Source organism: Thermobia domestica, chromosome 2, assembly GCF_964235325.1.
Source record: "Thermobia domestica chromosome 2, izTheDome1.hap1.1, whole genome shotgun sequence".
In the NCBI taxonomy this organism is placed as follows: domain Eukaryota; kingdom Metazoa; phylum Arthropoda; class Insecta; order Zygentoma; family Lepismatidae; genus Thermobia; species Thermobia domestica.
This window is the reverse complement of record NC_137455.1, coordinates 46,542,553-46,561,933: the sequence shown is the minus strand read 5'-3', so window position 1 is coordinate 46,561,933 and position 19,381 is coordinate 46,542,553. Positions and strand designations below refer to the sequence as shown.

The following is a 19,381-nucleotide window of genomic DNA, read 5'->3' as shown; positions in this document are numbered from 1 at the left end:
CAGTTCTATCCGTTCTATTCGTTTACTTAATTCTTCATACCGCTTGCTAGCTTCATGAAATTTCAGTTCTATCTTCTGTTCCATGGTCTGGTTAGCTTCATAGAACTTCTGTTCCATGGTCTGGTTAGCTTCATAGAACTTCTGTTCCATGGTCTTGTTAGCTTCATAGAACTTCTGTTCCATGTTTGTGTTAGATTCATTGAGCTTCTGTTCCATGGTTTGTTTTATCTCAGTCGTCATTTGCATAATTTGTCGTTGCACAGCTAACAAAAGTCGATCCTCAGATGACAAACTTGGTGTTGCACTAATTTCACCTGGATTACGGGTATTAGATTCCTGTTGCACTATTTCACTATCCATTTTTCTTTTGATGACCTTACCGCTTCGTAATACGGTTAAGTTCGTATTCATAAATGGTAATATCCAAGTAAATTCAGCCCTACTTTCCTTCTTCGGGAACTGAATTTTCAAAAGATCCCGAGTTTGGTAAACCAAATTTTTATAACGACTCTATAGAAAAGCGTCGTCAACCTGGTCCGTCTGGTAAAATATAAGTTACGAAGCGATAATAACTTTTCTTTATGCAAGAATCAACTCAGATATTCAAGGATCATTAGCCTCACCTTTATTGCTTGATATGTCTTAAATATTCATTTTTAAAACCGTGAAATACATAAATTCACTTGACTAGGTCAACACATAACATGTACATAGCCACAACTATCCCATAATAATCTCTTACATATATTAAAAACATTCTTCTTTTCTGTTAATTTAAAATGAACATTCTACTAAGTATATTACATATTTATGAGCACTTTTTGCCCACGGTACAGGTCAATATTATACAAACTAAAGTATTTCGTTATAATTTTTAATATCCCCTAAATACTGATTAATTATCCTTACTATGGGATAACTACCCTTTAAATATACCCTAATAGTCCTTAAATATCCTTAGTTTGGAATAACTACCCTTTAATGAATCCCTAATAGTCCTTAAATATCCTTAATATACCCCCTTGACTACCTTTAGTATCCCCTAATAGTCCTTAAATATCCTTAGTATGGGCTAGCTACCCTTTAAGTATCCCCTAATAGTCCTTGAATATTTTTAGTAAGGGCTAACTACCCTTTAATTATTCTTAATATCCCCTAAATACTGATTAATTATCCTTACTATGGGCTACCTACCCTTTAAATATACCCTAATAGTCCTTAAATATCCTTAGTATGGGCTAGCTACCCTTTAAGTATCCCCTAATAGTCCTTGAATATTTTTAGTAAGGGCTAACTACCCTTTAATTATTCTTAATATCCCCTGATTATTCCTTTAATATTCTTACTATGGGCTACCTACCCTTTAAGCATTCTTAATATTCCCCTGATTATTCCTTGATTAACCTTACTATGGGCTAACTAGCCTTTGATTATCCCCTAAATAGTCGCTGACCATATTTAGTATTCCGTAACTACCCCTTGATTATCTTTAGTATACCCCGTTTGATTATCCAGTAAATAGTCCTTGATTATCTTTAGTATTCCGTAACTAACCCCTGATTACCACCTAAATAAACCTTAACTATTCTTAGTTTGCCCCCTTTTTTCTCTGTTACTAACACATTGTGTCTTACTAAATTGTCTTCGCATTCTAGTTTGCGTAAATAATCCATCGCAAAGTACATAAAATAAGCAAATGTGTTACATTATAGTCTGTGGCTTGCAGTCTAAATATCATAAAGGGTAGTGAATCGGCTCATATTCCTACAGGCTACAATACAAATTGACCTAAAGCATTTTCATTTATTTTTATTTTACAAACTAGGCAACACATATACTTTTTCTGCACTTGTAAATAAAGTATATCAAAAAACCACTCCCATTTCATAATAATTTCTTATATATTAATCTCTTTAAATCAAAAATCTTCCATTACCATTCTCTAACTAAACACAAAGTATTAAGATTTACCAACACTGCTACAGGAAGTTGAGTCACTTCCTGTCCACGCGCATATAGGAGTACCTGTAGTTCAAAATGTGGTTTCGAGATGGAATTCAAAAGAAGATTATGTATAAAGGTAAGTTTAATATCATTTTTAGCCTTAAATTATTTAGTATATAATAGAAATGAAGTATTTCAAATTGATAATCTTTTTTTCTACATTTATTTTATAAATACTTATGAAAATATATTCGTTGTTATGTGCGTTAAGCAAATGATGGTACTCTACACTATTTAATGGTATTTCAACCAAGTAAATGTTAGCCAAATGCAGGCTAATGTTGTTTTTCGTGTTTTAAAATCAATTATATTGCGTATTTGTTAATGTAGATGCATAAAAATATAGCAGTAATTAATTTTAAAAGCGTGGCAATTGGTTCCCATGCGTGCGTGCATTTATACGGAAGTATGCGTACAATAAATAGTTCAAGCCGTAGCAGTCAATCTCCATGTAAAAAATGTGCCTGCATTTATACGGAAGCATGTGTACAATAATTACATTTATTAGTTTTAAACGTGTAGCACTAAAAGTCCATTCGTAAAAAAAAAAACGTGCGTGCATTTATACGGAAGCATGTGTACAATAATTACATTTATTAGTTTAAACGTATAGCAGTGCAAGTCCATTCGGAAAAATTGCAAGTCCATTATTAGTTCTAATCGTGTAGCAGACGGTGTACATGTGAAAAACGTGCTTGCATTTATAGGGAAGCATGCGTACAATAATTACATTAATTAGTTTTTAAAGCCGTGGTAGTCAATGTCCATTTATATAACAAAAAAAAACATCCGCGGCAACAAGTGTGCAGGGCGGGGCAGGGCAAAACATACGCGCAAACAAGTGGTTCTGGGTAGGGCAGAGCCGGTGTGCATTTCCAAGCAATTATTCAGTATTAGCAAACGCGTAGCAACAAGTTAAAACAAAATAATAATTATTTTATACATTATTATCAAAGGTGGATAATGCTGCGTTAAGTTAGGTTATACGGTAAAGGCGCGTTACCGACGGTTACGTTACAATAGCTTAGTAAAAAAAAACATGTGTTTTCCAGTAATGGCGCGTTAGCGACGGTTACGTTACAATAGCTTAGTAAAAAAACATGTGGTTTTCCACTAAGGCGCGTTAGCGACGGTTACGTTACAATAGCTTAGTAAAAAAACATGTGGTTTTCCACTAATGCACATTAGCAAGTATAGCCATCTTAGCTTAGCTTAATAATGGATAGGCAATTTAATTTTTGTGCTAGGCAACTAATTTATCCGCGGAAGTTATATATAACACAAACTATTTTATAATGCGTTCTTAAATGTAATCTGGTGGGCGTACGTGCAATTTTAAAAAGTACAACCAATATGTGCTAGGTGTACACAGTAATTTTTTATTTCGCTTTCGCGTTAGTGCAATTGTAAAAAGTGCAACCAATATGTGCTAGGTGCACACAGTAATTTTTATTTTATGTTCGCGTACGTGCAATTTTAAAAAGTACAACCAACATGTGTTAGGTGAACACAGTAATTTTTATTTTATGTCCGCATACGTGCAATTTTAAAAAGTACAACCAACATGTGTTAGGTGAACACAGTAATTTTTATTTTATGTCCGCGTACGTGCAATTTTAAAAAGTACAACCAACATGTGTTAGGTGAACACAGTAATTTTTATTTCGCTTTCGCGTAAGTGCAATTGTAACAAAAGGTGTAACCAATATGTGTTAGGGGAAAATTGCATTTTAAAATTATTTCCGTAAATGCTTGCTATAATTAAAAAATAAATCTTTTGTGTAAGCGCACAACATGAATAGCATTTTAAACAAACGCGTAGCATTAATGTTAAAAATATTTTACAATTAATCACTTTTTTCTCACGTTTCAATGTGAATGCCTGTGGTGGCACGTTAACGATTATGTGTTATACTTTTAAAGTCAATTACAATTTTACATTTGTTCGTTAGCCCTAGATTTAAATATTAATGTACAAGAGGCGCGTCAGTGAATATGTGTGGATATATACATCAACTACAATAATAACTTACAATTTTCGCTGGTCGTCCAAACTTTTTAGAAATCGCAAACACACACACACGTAAAATCACACAATTAATTACTATAAAAGACACTATCAGTAGCAACAATTATAATATATAGAAAAAGGGAACATAGGGATTTATATATAAGTACTTTATTTAGTATAGGCGGAACCATTTTTTTTTACCCATAAGTCCGTGTGCTTTATTGCATATAGGCGGGGCATGGTCAATGTTCTCACCGTGGACATTGAATCCATACAATAATAATAATTGTTCAGTTCGGGGCATTAATCTCTAAAGTTGCAGTTTATTTTCTCGTATTAGATTGTAATAACAAAATAAATGTTTCGCCATTCTCTGGTTATCTCTAAGTAATAACGTTTCCAAATTGTTTATATATATATTTACAAATACAAGTTCACTTTGTAATAGGGCAAGCGTTCAATAACCCATCAGTTCTCGTAATTATCGGTTTATTTTTTCTCTATCGTCAATATCATTTAAACTCGGACACATAAACTCGTGATCCATCTGTGATTAACTCTGTTAGATATCACTCATGGTTGTCAATAATAAAGGTTTTTAACCTTGCACGTGATTGTTATTCAAAGTTCTGATTAAGTTCAAATCATACAAATGTTTGTAGATGATTGCAAGCAAGCGTTCAATAACCCATCAGTTCTCGTGATTATCGGTTTATTTTTTTCTATCATCAATATCAATTAAACTCGTACACATAAACTCGTGATCCATCTGTGATTAACTCTGTTAGATATCACTCATGGTTGTCAATAATAAAGGTTTTTAACCTTACACGTGATTGTTATTCAGAGTTCTCATTAAGTTCAAATCATACGAATGTTTGTAGATGATTGCCAGTAATCTGTGATTCGTGTAAATAAGTAAAGTCTATAATCACTTTTATCATTCTCATACGGTACAAAGTTAATCTTGACGTCACTAAAGCCACGCCAAACGCCTTCTCGCACGTTCATTTCAATTTCAACGGTTCTCAAGGAAGGACGTCTGTGCCACTCAGTCTTCAGCTCACAAGTAAAAATAATGTTTTAATAAATATTACCCTTTTCATAGTATACTTGTAGGAGGGGGTAGGAGGGGGGGGCTTATTTTTAACTTTTCACTTTGATCAAGTCGAGGGATGCTCACATCTTTTTAACAGGTAGCTTCTAATCAATTATATATGCTCACATACTGTTCGTATAGGTCCTGCATAGGGGCAATGGGTCCTGGGAGTCATTTCCAGGGGCCCTGCAAGGCAGGGAAGGGAACCATTTCCTTTTATCTGCTCCCACCTTTTTAGCAATGAGTATGGCTTGCTATATTTTTCACTTCTCACATTCTGTTCGTATGGGTGCTGCATAGGGGCCATGGTTCCTGCACAGGGGGCAATCTTCAGGGGCCATGGGTTGGGGTCATTTCCAGGGGGCCATGAGGCCTGCTGTCATTCACTGTTCCTGCAAGCAGGGAAGGAAACCATTTCCTTTTATTTGCTTTTTAACAGGTAGCTTCTATTGAAGCGTAGGGGCCATGGGTCCTGCATAGGGGCTATGGGTCCTGGGGTCATTTCCAGGGGTCATCCATTGTGGTCCTGCACAGGGGCCATGCGGTAGGGACCATCCAATGTGACCTTCGTAGTGGTCATTCAACCTTTCCTTTCGTCATCTATCTCCAGGAAAAAAAAAACCTGACCCTATTTCATCACATCCTTCGATACTCCCCCTTATCCTTAATTAAACAAGCGATAAACTATCTTATCAAGGCGCGGCAAGTCTTTTGATGTTTACCATACTAAATCTATACTACTCTGAATACTGCAATAGATTTTAGATTTATTGAAAAGATATAATGTAAATAGATCAAATCGAAATAATTCAAAATAACTCAAATTAATTATGACTGTGGTGGTCAGTTCAGGCATCTCCCAAATTACTGGTAATGTCAAGACAAACAAACAAACAAAAAAAAATGCTTTTACTATGTCTAGCAGGGGTGAGGAATTTAAATCTACTTTGCTTAAATAACAAAAGTTACACAGAAATTAGGTAACAGCAATAAAATTTTAATTAAAAATAAAGGTAGTTACTAGTGAAGGAATACCAATTTATAGTAGTCAACAATAAAATAAAAAAAAAGTTAAATAACAGAAGAAAAACAAATCTTTTCAACAGGAATCAATACCATTGTTTGCTTTTTGAAAATGTTAATGACAATACCTGAATTATTTTTATGGAATCAGAATGATTCCACCAGAGAACGTTAAATAGAGAATTTAGTCTGTTACCTCAGCATACAATTATGTGATTTCCTGAATCATTTCATACTTCTGATTAACAATTCTTTTTTTTTAAAATTAATTTCCAATTAAGGCTCAAAAAATACAATTAATCTGAATTGCTATCATATATGCTATGGAATAATTTCTAACAGTAAATGAGATTTTTAATTTCTCTGCTTATAATTAAACAGTGGCAAACAGAATGTTATTACTTAAATTGAAGTTTATTTATCACCTCCAGATATTATTATTAAAGAAGAATTTAAAAAATAGAATAGAAAAAAATGAAAAGACTGCAGAGAAGTTAGGATTGGACAATTTTGATTTATTTTAAAAGTCATGACTTGCTAGCGAATGGGAATGGAAACGTGAAATTATAGAAAAGATACAATAGGATAGAAGTGCACTTGTGGATCTTAATATTCATATATATACACATATATCATATAGCTAAATATTCATACATATAAACATTCAAATCATTATTCAATTTTATCTAAACAAATTACTAAAGAAAAATCAACGTTAATTACCATATAAACAAGCAATAAAATACACATATAATATTGATACAAATTAATTGGGATATCGATTGGACATTATTTTGAATAGGTTGACTTTTTGTCTTCAGTAATCAGAGTCCGTCTGTTCAATGGGTCGCTTAATTAGATACTTATCTATGAATTATCCTAACTTTTGTGTATATTATTTAATCTACCGATAGGCCGAAACTCTTGCTTTTACAAAAACCTTTATAGATGTGCAACTACAATTCGTTTCCGTTTACAAAGTGCCTATCCAAACAATTATAATCAAATAACTAATAACATTGAATTTATGTTTTATTCAAAGTGCAACTCTCAAATTTGCAGTTCCACAGACATGAATATTATTCTAAATATTAGGACTCGATACAAATATGGTTCTTATTTTGACCCTTTCTTCATTAATTATGTTACAGAAAGTCTTAGTTTATGATGAGGAGTTAAGAACTCAAAAGGTTATGCAATAAGATGTAATATTTCTTCAATAAAATAGAATAAATCGATAAAATAAAATGGATCACTGACATGCAACTGGATTTGTGGTTATTGGATGAAAATTAAGGCACGTTAATTGTTCATTCCGTATGGGAACGGAGAATCAAACAACACCAACAGTCTCGACCCGATTGGGGAACGAAGTAAAGAAATCGACGAATGACATCTGCCAAAATAGTCCTGCCTTGAGTCATAATGGGGAAGAAATAAATTAACTATATTTCCTACCTTCTCACCGCAACTGGTCGCCATTTCTTTTTATGACTGCTTCTTACCAGGCACGTACTTTCTTCTTTACGTTAAACTTGTTAAAGTGTTCGCTTGCACTTAGCGTCTCCTGCTCCTTTCCATGTGGGCCATGCTTCCGTCACAGTTCTTTGGTTGAAGTCCTTACTTCGGATCCCGACGTGTGCATCTCCTGGACTGGATACTCGGCTGGTCGCTCATTTGCCTCTTCACAGAGCATATGCTGGGGCTTCCATGGGATGTAAATGTTTGATTCTGTTCTACTAGGGAGTTGGCTGACACTATCAACTAGTTCGATCACTGCCACTATAAACAAGTTTGATACCGCCACTATCAACAAGTTCGATCACCGCCACTATCAACAAGTTCGATCACCGCCACTATCAACAAATTCGATCACCGCCACTATCAACAAACCACTTCTGCTTTTGATAACACCTTTTTCTTAAAGTAAAATAATTCGAATAATATTTATCAATGTATTCTACAGTGTTTGAACGATATTAATCAATAGGAAATGTTAGCTGGTAGGCCCCTCACAAAACACCACGACGGCGATGCACTAGCACATAGTTATTAATTAAGAATCACTTGAAGAAAAAAAAAAATAAGTTCGTCGATATTTGTTAGAGTGTGTGTGTGTGTGTAGAGCGGCCGTGTGTAATGTTCTACGAATGTATTGCAACTGACGTAGCTTCTTTCGGTGTTAGGGCGCGTACCTATCTATAAACAAAAAGATCTTTCTTTTCTTTAAAAAAATTTAAAATTCGCAACTTGGTTTGTTGTGGTGGCGGTTTTCGTTGTTCTCTTTTAAAAAAAAAGTTCGTTGTAACGTTCCAGGGTGAGTTTATGACATGCTTACAAAGCTAAAGGGTTTCTGAATGTTTCCAATGTAAAAAGGATGTTTTAGCAGTTTCTCGAAGAATTCCTGTTAATTGCTCAGCCTGTGTGTGGGCCACGAGGACAGAAAGAAACGGGATCTATTGTCCAGAAAAGTTGGCCTTCCGTTACCTGCGATCGAAGCTGATTGAATCGCGAAGTAAAGATGTTCATTTAGAAAAAAAAAGAAATGGTGTTCTGGCTAACCCAAATTTTAATATCGAGTTGATTGTACATAATTTACATATGTAATAATAATTGCTTCTAGGCGATTGTCACAGTAGTACTCGTTTAACGAATCCCATGCAGATGTTTAACTTGTAAGATGAGTGGGACACGTTACTAGAAAGAAAACTACGCTCGGCTTGTTGATTGAAAATTTTCTAGAAAAGAAACTTACGGGTAGGAACAAAGTATGACATAAAGTAAGATTTGAAGATTATAAGTGAGTAGTCCTAAATAGATTAAATTGACACAGACTGGCAACCAAAAATGCTCTTCTGTTGCTGTGTTCTAAAATCTTAGGCAACTGTATATACAATTCAAAATATTGTATTTTAAAAATAAATTTTCTTATGTTATTTACCTGCAGCTCTGCAATTAAAATTTTCAGAAAATAAGCCGAATGAGTGCAAATCGTCCTGAAATTAACAAAATTGTTTATTCCTTCATATTAGAATGTTTGCTGCATAAAATGTCTGTATACGGATTCTTCTCAAGTTTTGGAAACAATAAATATTTTCAATACAAGATTTTTTAAAGTTCACACAACTTTCAAAGGCAATCAAATTTCTTCACGCTAAAATTATTTAAAATTATTTAGAGCGCTACCGAATTACTGAAAAGGATGGAGATCTTTTTATTTACATCTTACGTTGTACCCAGTAGCTTATGAGAAATAAATTTTTTGAATATGACAGTATGACTTGTTTTTTCGTAATGATTTACAGTATATATATGCAAGATGCGTTTGTGTTTATCAAGGGAGACAGGTTTAGTTTTAATAATAATAATAATAATAATAATAATAATAATAATAATAATAATAATAATAATAATAATAATAATAATAATAAATCTTTTTTATAGATATTTCTTCGTTGTTTCTCGGTTGCTTTTTACATATTTTCTTCGGCAAAATTAAAATCAGTACTGTCTTTTTTTTCGTTCTAGCCACTTTTGTCAAATGTTTTTCGAGTCTTTCTCTGAATTATATCTTTTTAGATTTTTCTCCGTTGTTTCTTGGTTTCTTTGTTTGCACATTTTCCTCACCGAAATTAACACAATTATCCTTCTTCCACTTTAACCACTTTTGTAAAACCCTTTCCGACATTTTGCAATTGCAAACTAACTTCTTCTTTCGGCGGGGGGCGCGGTGGCTCAGTGGTAGAGCGTTCACCTCTGGTGCTTGGGGTCCCGGGTTCGATCCCAGCCCCCGCCAAGTGAACTTTGTGGTGGACAAACATCGTGCTCGTGGGTTTTCCGTTTCCTCCCGCTTTCTTCATTCCACTATTTCACTCATCTCTCATCATCACCGTCTCCTTTAGCCTAACCGGCATAACCGTGGGACGTAAAACTCACAGATTTCATTTCATTTCATTTCTTCTTTCGGCACCCGAACACGTATAACTCAAACAAATCTTCTGAATGGCTCTAACTGATCAAATATCAGGAACTCCTGTGACATTAATAGTCACACGTTACGATTTCCAGCCTCTCATGTTCAAAAAGTTTTCTAAAATATTTCATCTGAATGAAACCAAAACAACAAAGGGCAATCTTTATTTTTACTCCTTATTTCTTTCTTTTTTCTTTTTTGTTTTGTAGGTTAAGGAAAGTAATTGCTGAGAATTTATCGAAATCAATTGATCGCCGCTTTCTTTGATGCTAACTGCGGCTAGAAGTGAATGGTGTTAAACCTAGGTTTCCTGTAGTAGTTAATTCTACTGGGAACAGCGGTGAATGATTCAAAATAGCCAATGATAGGTCACGTATTTTGTTATTTTTATCGAGTAAATGAATTCTTGGGCTCAAATGTGTCCATTCCATGGATTAATTTTTTCGGAACCTCCTTTTATGATTAGAAAGGAACTGATTCTTTTCAATATTGCCTGGCTCAGTCTGCAAAGGTTTTGGGTCAAAGAAGGTACTTGAAAACTGTGGTCATTGCTATGTCAAACAGTAGAACAAACTTCAAGGTCGCCATATGCACACAGACCCACCTCACCTCTTTCCTTTCTTCCCTTTGGACAGCAGGGATTCGTGGACAACTCGATTTCAATATCCCTAAAATGCAAACATTTTACACAGCTTGTCTATGCTTAGTGACATATTTTGTTTTGATTTAGTGCACGGCTTTTTCGATGCGTTCGCAACGCGTTTTTATGGCTCGTGCGTACGCTTGGAATACGCTGACCATGTATTTAAATGTGGATGGCTAATCACAAACGCGAAAGCAATAAAAACGGGCAGAATACGTCCACTCGAGCGTATTTGGTGCGTTTCAGAACAATAGACCGCCTGCTGTTTCGGAACCGGTAAAGGATGTCTAAGTCTGTGGCTATTTGAGAATGTGTTTTCGAAGCGTTATCCCCTAGAGCGAACGCGACCAAGGTGGATATTTGGTAACTTTACTTTTGCCAGAGTTATAAATCATACTGTGAGCCAGTCAGGGTTTCCAAGTCTTTCTTGCCAAGTCCAGGTCTATAATAGCAGAGTACTCTGCACAAAACATCTTCAAAGCAGCTGTTTCTTGCTAAAATCCCCTTGCCTAGCAACACGTCTTCCCTTTTCCCCTTCCTTTTGACATCTTTAAAACAGCAGGTGGTTTATTGTTCCGAAACGCACCAAATACGCTCGAGCTGACGTTTTCTCCGCGTTTTTTACTGCTTTCGCGTTTATGATTAGCCATCCACATTTAAATACATGGTCAACGTATTCCAAGCATACGCATGAGCAATAAAAACGCGTTGTGACCGCTTCAAATAGCCGCCCTGTAAAGGAAGGGAAAAATAAAAGACTCCCTTCCTTTTCCAGTTGCCAGTGAAATTCGCCGTGCAGTAGTCTTTGTCTATTAATGGGATGCACTTTAAATCGGCATTTGCCTTGCCGTCTTTTTTTCTTTACACAAGAAGAAACTGTAGCTAAGAATAATACTCCATCGATAACCTTCATGTCTTCTCACAAGAAAGTAACTCAAACAGGCCATTATGATTGTACCCTTCCGGCGAGGGAAATAAAAAAAAAAAAGACCTGGAAACTCTGACTGGCTCACAGTATGATTTATAACTCTGGTGGCGAAAGTAAAATTACCGAGTAGCCACATAGCTCACGCTCACTGCGGGGGGAAACGCATCCTTCGAATAGCCATAAACTTAGAATACATGAAAGGCAATTGTTTGTCCCGAAAAACGATACAAGCATCAAAGTACCGAAGTACATTGTCGGAACTCTTTGCAGGGATGGGCCCACCCCTTCCCTACGCCACTGGTTGTACCCAATGGCAATGACTTGCTGAGAAAATACGCTTTTTAACTTAAGATCTTTACTTGAAGAGATCTTGTGTTTGCATTTATTTTTTAATGTCCTGATTAAACTCATCCATTTACATCAATTTTCTATATTTCAAAATCTAATACGGATTTATAATTTTACGCATTGTTGGCCTGTAGTTGCAGAAAAGAAGAGAAAAAAATCACTTTGACAATCGTATTACCGATAGCCGAATTAGCTTGAGTATACTGTGTTCAAAATTTATTTTTATGCATACGTATCTATCTAAGAAATACAAAGGTTCACATCAAACAACACAGCAATTAATATGCGGTCTGATTAATTTAAATACAACCAACTTACATATTAAAACTAACGAACAATCATTTTTAAAAACAAGCACAACATTTCCATGGATCCCTTTAGAAGGTAAAGAGCTTATAATAGTAATTACATTTTTCGATGAAGCTAAATTTTATACTAGAAACGTTAATAATACTAATTGATGTTGAAGGAGATGATAGCGTTTAAGAAAGACCTGGCATTTGAGTAGGAACTGAAACCAGAAAATTAGACGCGTTTATCCATAAGAAAAACGAGTAAAATAATGCACAGTAGTTATTTCAGTCGACAAGTTTGATTGCGCTTCAAGGTCTGAAGTAACTGCATTGAATGTCTTTATAAGTGAGAGGAATTGGGTAAATTTCTTTTACTGTGGGATGAAATGAGGGGTTATAATGACAGATCGAGGCAGGGAGAAAACAGGTTGTAACTGTTTCCATGTAGGAGTTATGACATCACATTTTTGGGTCTTTTACAGAACACACATATATAAGAAACAAAACATTAGAAAGATGATCGAAAGAGAAAGGAAGAATTACTCAGGAAATTTGGTAGAAAATTGATAATTGAGGAGAAAATTATGTGATTTAATATTGTATTAAAAAATATTGTTAAAACTTTTTTTTTTCTAGCGTAGCCATGTCTAGCTCAGTATCTCAAGTAGGCAAATAGTCGTCACTGTATCACTGTACAGTAATGCGACTGCGGGACCACAAGAAAAAAAATTCACACTCAATACTGCATTTAAAAAGCTATAAAAAGATAAAATCTGACTTCATACTGTAATACTCTAAAAAATAATAATAATAAGTAGAAGAAACATAAGGAAATTCAGGCAGTAGATGGATACCTATGTGTTCTTTCCCGACACCTCTTATCTATTACCTTCAACCAACTTTCGGATGTTTAGAAACATGACAATCTCACTAGCGAGTCACAGAACAAGAGATGCGATGAATGTTTGTTAATCTGGAACTCACTGACTACTCATTCCTTTTTATAAGTGAGAAAAGTTGTTTACAATGTCAATTATATATATTAGGTATATGACTTTTTTCAAATTGAAAAGCCTGGGGTGGCAAACAATGAACATTTGGCTGCGAACCTCAAAAATGTCTTTGATTTTGTTTAATTGTAAAAAAAAGCTCCCGCACCTACATTGATACTGTTTTAGCATTAAAAGAAAATTCGTCTACTTACACAGTCTGCATTTGGCACTGAATATTCTATACAGTACATTAGTAAAATGGTTTTAAATTTGTGAATTACTGTTAATGAACTTGCTGTTGTGGTATTTGGCACTTTTGCAAGTGTTGTGATGTTATTGTATTACTTTCACAGCTCGCTCGGCCACCATATTTGAGCGAGGCACATCCAGCATAGAGCGGAAAAACCAGTGAGCGGGAAAACACTTTAAAGCTTTAGGAAACTTTAGGTCGCAGATAGCAGTATGCAATTCATTGTATGTGTCCTCTGTATAGTGCTGAATTGAAAATCATACCTTTGTCCATCTAGTTGCGATGAAGTCGCAAGTACGTTGTAGCTGATCTCTCCATTTTGGAAGGAGAAAAAAGGCAACCAATCATAGATTGCACGTGAATTCCACCTAGCATTGTTAAGGGAATGTAGCTTCTGCCAGTTCAACTGAGGCCAATTGTTCTCTTTCCGGTAGAAATTATATCCTTCACAAAGTCCAAATAAAAACCGGAAATCATTTCTCCATCCTGGGTTTTCACGTGGTGGTACCTTTCCTGTGCCAGAATAGTTTTCTTGTAAGTCCTCATACCGAGCCAAAACATCTTCAATGAATTGATACTTGAAGCTGGATGACCGTGACTTTGTTGGGAATACTAAATCCATCCAGTGTCGCAGAACCAGGTCAAGAATATAGTGCTGACATCCTATAAAATGAGGCTCATCGAAACCCATTTGTTTAAATCTCTCTGGAGTCTAACAACAAGACCACTTTTGTGTCCTATATTCAATGCTGTGATGTCAGAAATTATCATTTTAATACTCTTCTATGCATTATACTCATCCAACAAGGCTTGCAATAAGATATAGATGTTCTCGGCGGATCTGCTTTCACAAACCAAAACTCCAAGGCGAAGACTTCTTTCACAATTCTGCACTTGATAATCTTTTCTTCCTATTCTCGTCCCATCAAAATGCAAGCAGAATTCCTGTTCACCGAAAAGTTCTTCAAAACCGGTTCTTCATTGTTTCAGCTTCCTTGATCACTCGACGCAAAATCCCTGATTGCGAATGTGTGGGTACCTTTATTTCTTCCTCAGCCAAGTTCTGAAGAACTTTCGCTGCTTTTCTTGTAGACAGAGATAGTTTTGACACGAGTTTGGCTGCAGATTTTGTTGCTTGACACTTACGTTTCATAGAGGAGGCTCTTCTGAAAGTTCAGAGTCACTGCTGACCTTACCTTCTTCAGTATCGCTGATACTCACATGTTGCACTTGGCTTGTACACCCACCAATTGAGCTACTTCGCCTTTTTGAAGGATGGATCGTTGATATAGAGGCAACTTTCTCGGTAGTGTATCCGACTCGGCCACCAGATTCAAGTTGTTTTCTATACAATTCTTTTTCTTCACTGCAAAAGCCAGTTTCCTTTTTCTTTTGTAATATCGAAGACACTAGTGAGAGATTTTTCAAATATCTCATTCCTCCTCTTTCTATATTTTACGAACAACTGTACCAGCTTGGCAACTTATGCTGAAATTTGCTGCATAGTAAGCAAAGGAAAATTCAGCTTCTCCCAAAGTCTACACAGTTCTTAAGAGATTATCTTTATTCTATCCGACTGCCCTTTCAGTTCATCGCACAACCCCAAATATCTATCAACTCTGTCTCTGTTTGTAGGCATTTTACACATTTCACTCATGTCCGTTTTCATTTCTGATATGCTGGGACGGCGTTTTCAACATGAAGCTAAGTTCTGTGTCCACTTTTTTCCAGCTGATTCAACTGCTGATTTTGATCTTTTGGTTTCGAATGACATTTTTAATCTAAAAATAGGAGAGATCGCAATTAGAAAGACAATTGAGGGAAGGACTGTTGCAAATACATATAAAAGAAAAGATTGCTAAAGTTTTATCACCGGCAAATCAACCTACTAGGCTCGTAACACCAATAAAAGTGATTTGCAAAAGAGTTTAATGTGTATAGTATAAATTAAAATTTGGAAATTAACTTGTATCTATGTAGCTTACTTATAACTTACAACAAAACACAATGTGTTATTTACATAGGAATCTTTGAATTTCTGCGTGCCTGAGTGTTGATGTGCAGACAAAGATCTGTACAGTTTGGTTGTAAATATACGATAAAGAGATACATTACCACTACCAATGTCTATTAAACCTTTTCTAGATGCGAGACTTCTTTCCATTATCATATTTTGCGAATCAGAAATTCTTATCATATATCGTTTTTTTTTTCACTTACCTCGCATATGACAATAGATTAGGTGCGGGACTTTTTTCCAACCCCGAACGAAAAGAACACCAGAGAAGTAACGTATAGGCAAAAGTTCATTAAATACATCAGGAAAATTAAAATTTTGTAAAAAGTTAAAAAGTCATATCCCTAATATATATATATATATATATATATATATATATATATATATATATATATATATATATATATATATATAGTTACTTTCTCAGAGTGAATCGTTGGCCACAGAAAAAAAATATTCGAGAGCCGTGAGTTTGACATGTATGGTCTACTATTTATAAAAACATTATTCAGAACTATCCCACCCACAACAACAGGGTATTCGGCTTAGGATTAGAATTAGGAATTAGATATCTGGCTTTCGGCATCTATGGCCACATTAGCCCGTCACGTAAGAGGGATGACGTCCCTTGACAATCACACTATCCGAGGAAAGAGACGGAAGAAAGGATTGAGAAAGGAAGGAAGCGGCCTGGGACCTATATGTTAAGTACCGTCTCGGCATTTGCCTGGTGTGAATGAGGAAAACCTCATTCAGGATGGCTGGCCTGAGGAAGCTTTTACACTTTTTCGACCGAGTGTCCCCACCAGGAATCGAAAACAGGGTATTCAGATAACTACAACAACTCATGCTTAATTAAGTTGACAAACGTTGCAGTTAATCTGTACTTGTTTGTCCGCATTACTTATTTAATGGAATGTTCAATGTAAAATCTAATGGTGGTAGCTCAATATGAAACATTTTGCTCCATCCATCGGTAATCGATTCGGGAATCACGCATGCCAAAGCTGTGTATGAGGACCAATCGGTTATGCAAAGAGCACCTATCCCGATAAAGACACTTTCTAGACTATACGAAACATAAGACCTTCTTTTCCAGAATTTTTTTTAGTAAGGTTGTAAAGCGGATATTCTTTGAGTAAACACATATATATGTATTGATAGTAATATTTTATAATATTAAAAGCACTCATGTCCTAGTGACTCAAGATCGCTCTAATAAGGCGATCCTAAAGAAGGTCCAGCCTAGAGTAAGTTTTGCTAGTAATTGTGTTTAGGTGTTGTTTCCAAGTTAAATGGTTGTCAAATAACTTACCGATCAATATCGATTATGGAAAATTTGTACGATACCGATTCCCTTTAGTGAAATTAACAAATATAAGTTATGAAAAGTCATTATTACTACGGATTTCTCTGTTAATAGTTATGAAATATAAAGTGTAGGAAATTTGAATTATAAATTTCCTTGGGATAACTACGGTTCCTGGGCAGTGGTGGCGATTGGATGGTTAAAAGTGGGTGGCAAGACTGATCTTAATATTTGACAATCAATGTTAGTTTTCTGGTTGTTTCTAACACTTTGTATGACTAAAGGTTGTATAATTAATAGGATACTATCTTTTTCAGTTAAAATGCCGTATACTGTACTTCATATTTTATTAAGAAATTGACAAGAGCAACGCAAGTAGGCACTAACCCTTTGTACTCTTAAACAACGAAGATGTAAGAAGAGATTTGATTCCTTGCTCATGAACATCTTAAAATTCTGACTGGAAAATTGTATGATCAGATTATTTAATAACAAATTTGCAAAACAAATAAATAGAAAGAATAATATCAATTACAGACCTAGTAGTGAATAGTGAAGCTTGTTTTGCAAGAGTTATATTGAAACTGGGGATTATTTTTAATTCCACACATGCCATTAAATGTATATTATTACTAGATATCGGATTTTTATGCACTTAAAATTCATTAAATATGCATGCAACTATGTTATTGAATGTGTTAAAATATGCACTAAGAATGCAATGAAAGAGATTTTTCAAACATATAAATGAAATGAAATCTTTAATTAATTAGTTAATTTTAGTTTAGCGTCCCTTTCAGCAGCGAGGCTATATGAGACGTGGACCTACTGATTAACGTGGAATCCGAACCACATGAGCTCCCGCCGGGAATCGAACCCGGGTCTCCCACGCCAAGTGAAATCTTTAAGTTTTACGTCCCATGGTTATGCCAAAGCAGGCGGTGAAGATTAGAAATGAATGAAATAGTGGAATGAAGAAAGTGGGAGAGCCCCGAGAAAACCTACGAACACGGTGTTTGTCTACCACAAAATGCACACGGCACGAGCTGGGATCAAATCAGGGACCCCAAGTATGAGAGGTGAGCGCTCTACCACTGAGCCACCGCATCCCCATTTTTCAAATATGCAGAGGAGTTGTGACACATTTGTAGGTGAAATATAACATCGAAACCTTTACTTTTTGTAGGTCAAATATAACTCAATGCTTCCCTATAGGGAGCATTCGTCGCGTCTCTTGTTTCTGAATTGATGTTGACTCGATATTGCAATGTCTTTATCATTATTAGATTTCTCTTTACGTCTTGGGAATTGTAAGCGTATTTGTTCTGTTGATTGGTTGCTAACATTACTAATCCTCTATAAACTAGATATTCTTCCATCGCTCCATGTAAAAAGCCGTTCTGTGACATAGACATGTAAATGTATTGAAAATACAAGCGAAAACTGGATTTATTCCATGCTATAAGCATACATCTGAAGTAGAAACATAAATATGCTGAATATGCTCTTCAGCACTAATATATGCTCTAACCTTTGAAATATTCATTTATATGCACTATAAAACTTCAAATTCCAGCTGTATTATTGTTGTTAGAAACCCCTACCAAGTTTAACAGAGATACATGTAAGGAAACAAAATATGCATTTACATAAAAATCCGATATCAAGTTATTACTCTTAGAAAATGGAAGACAGTAGTGAATTGCAATTAAAACACAATTCCTGAAGCTTTCTTAACTCCACAAGTAAGCAATATGTACTCACGAAACGGCAAATAAAATATGGCACCTTTTTTTCTATGAACCAGTAATACATACAAAAACTTCACATTTCCAATTGAAGCTATTTACATTAAGGGGCATTTCAAAAAAAGTGGGAGGTAACTGCCCCCTCTGGCCCCCTAATCGCCACCACTGCCCCTGGGATAACACTGTTACTTGTAGAGCATAAACATTATTTTTGAACTATAAAATATAGATCGAATGGATTCTTCTACATCTTCGTGGACTTCTTTGGTGATAGAAAGGAACACTATGGTTTGGATTTTAGCAATGATGATATTCTACGTATCACCGAGTTACGTGGGTACCTTTGGTCTCGGTTTCCTTTTTCCGAGGCTACGCTTTTTAGACCCGGACATATACGAAAACAACTGAAATCATATCAGGTAGGTATATACAACATTATTGCAAGATTTTCTTTTGAGTTAATGATGTCCTATAATAAAGCTCATATATTCACGTGTTGGATTACCGATTTCATATTGTGTTTCTTAATCACCCATTATATATTAATCTAGTTGTTCGGAATGTATCATCTTGCAGAAGCGACGTCATCAAGTTGCGGACACACATCTTAACATCTCGTGCAAATCAGAGTCTGCTATGCCGAAGTTAGGCTGCTAACACTTGCAGCGCCGAAATCGGGACACACTTATCGGACACATGTCATCATCATCACAATAATACGTATTCTGCCATTATTGAGAGGT

At 35.3% G+C, this 19,381-nt stretch overlaps 1 protein-coding gene across 3 annotated transcripts in view; it reads left to right on the top strand.

The window, feature by feature from the left end:
* LOC145671617 (cysteine-rich secretory protein 2-like) overlaps positions 1 to 19,381 on the top strand; it is a 242,389-nt gene that overhangs the window by 125,044 nt on the left and 97,964 nt on the right. The window contains exon 1 of one of the 3 annotated variants that reach the window (XM_081740815.1): positions 2,015 to 2,080. The exons of the other annotated variants lie outside the window; for them this stretch is intronic. Coding sequence (XP_081596941.1) covers positions 2,051 to 2,080 — 30 coding nt within the window. The 5' untranslated portion in view covers positions 2,015 to 2,050. Of the gene's footprint in view, positions 1 to 2,014; positions 2,081 to 19,381 lie in introns of those variants that run through there. 3 annotated transcript variants of the gene reach the window in all.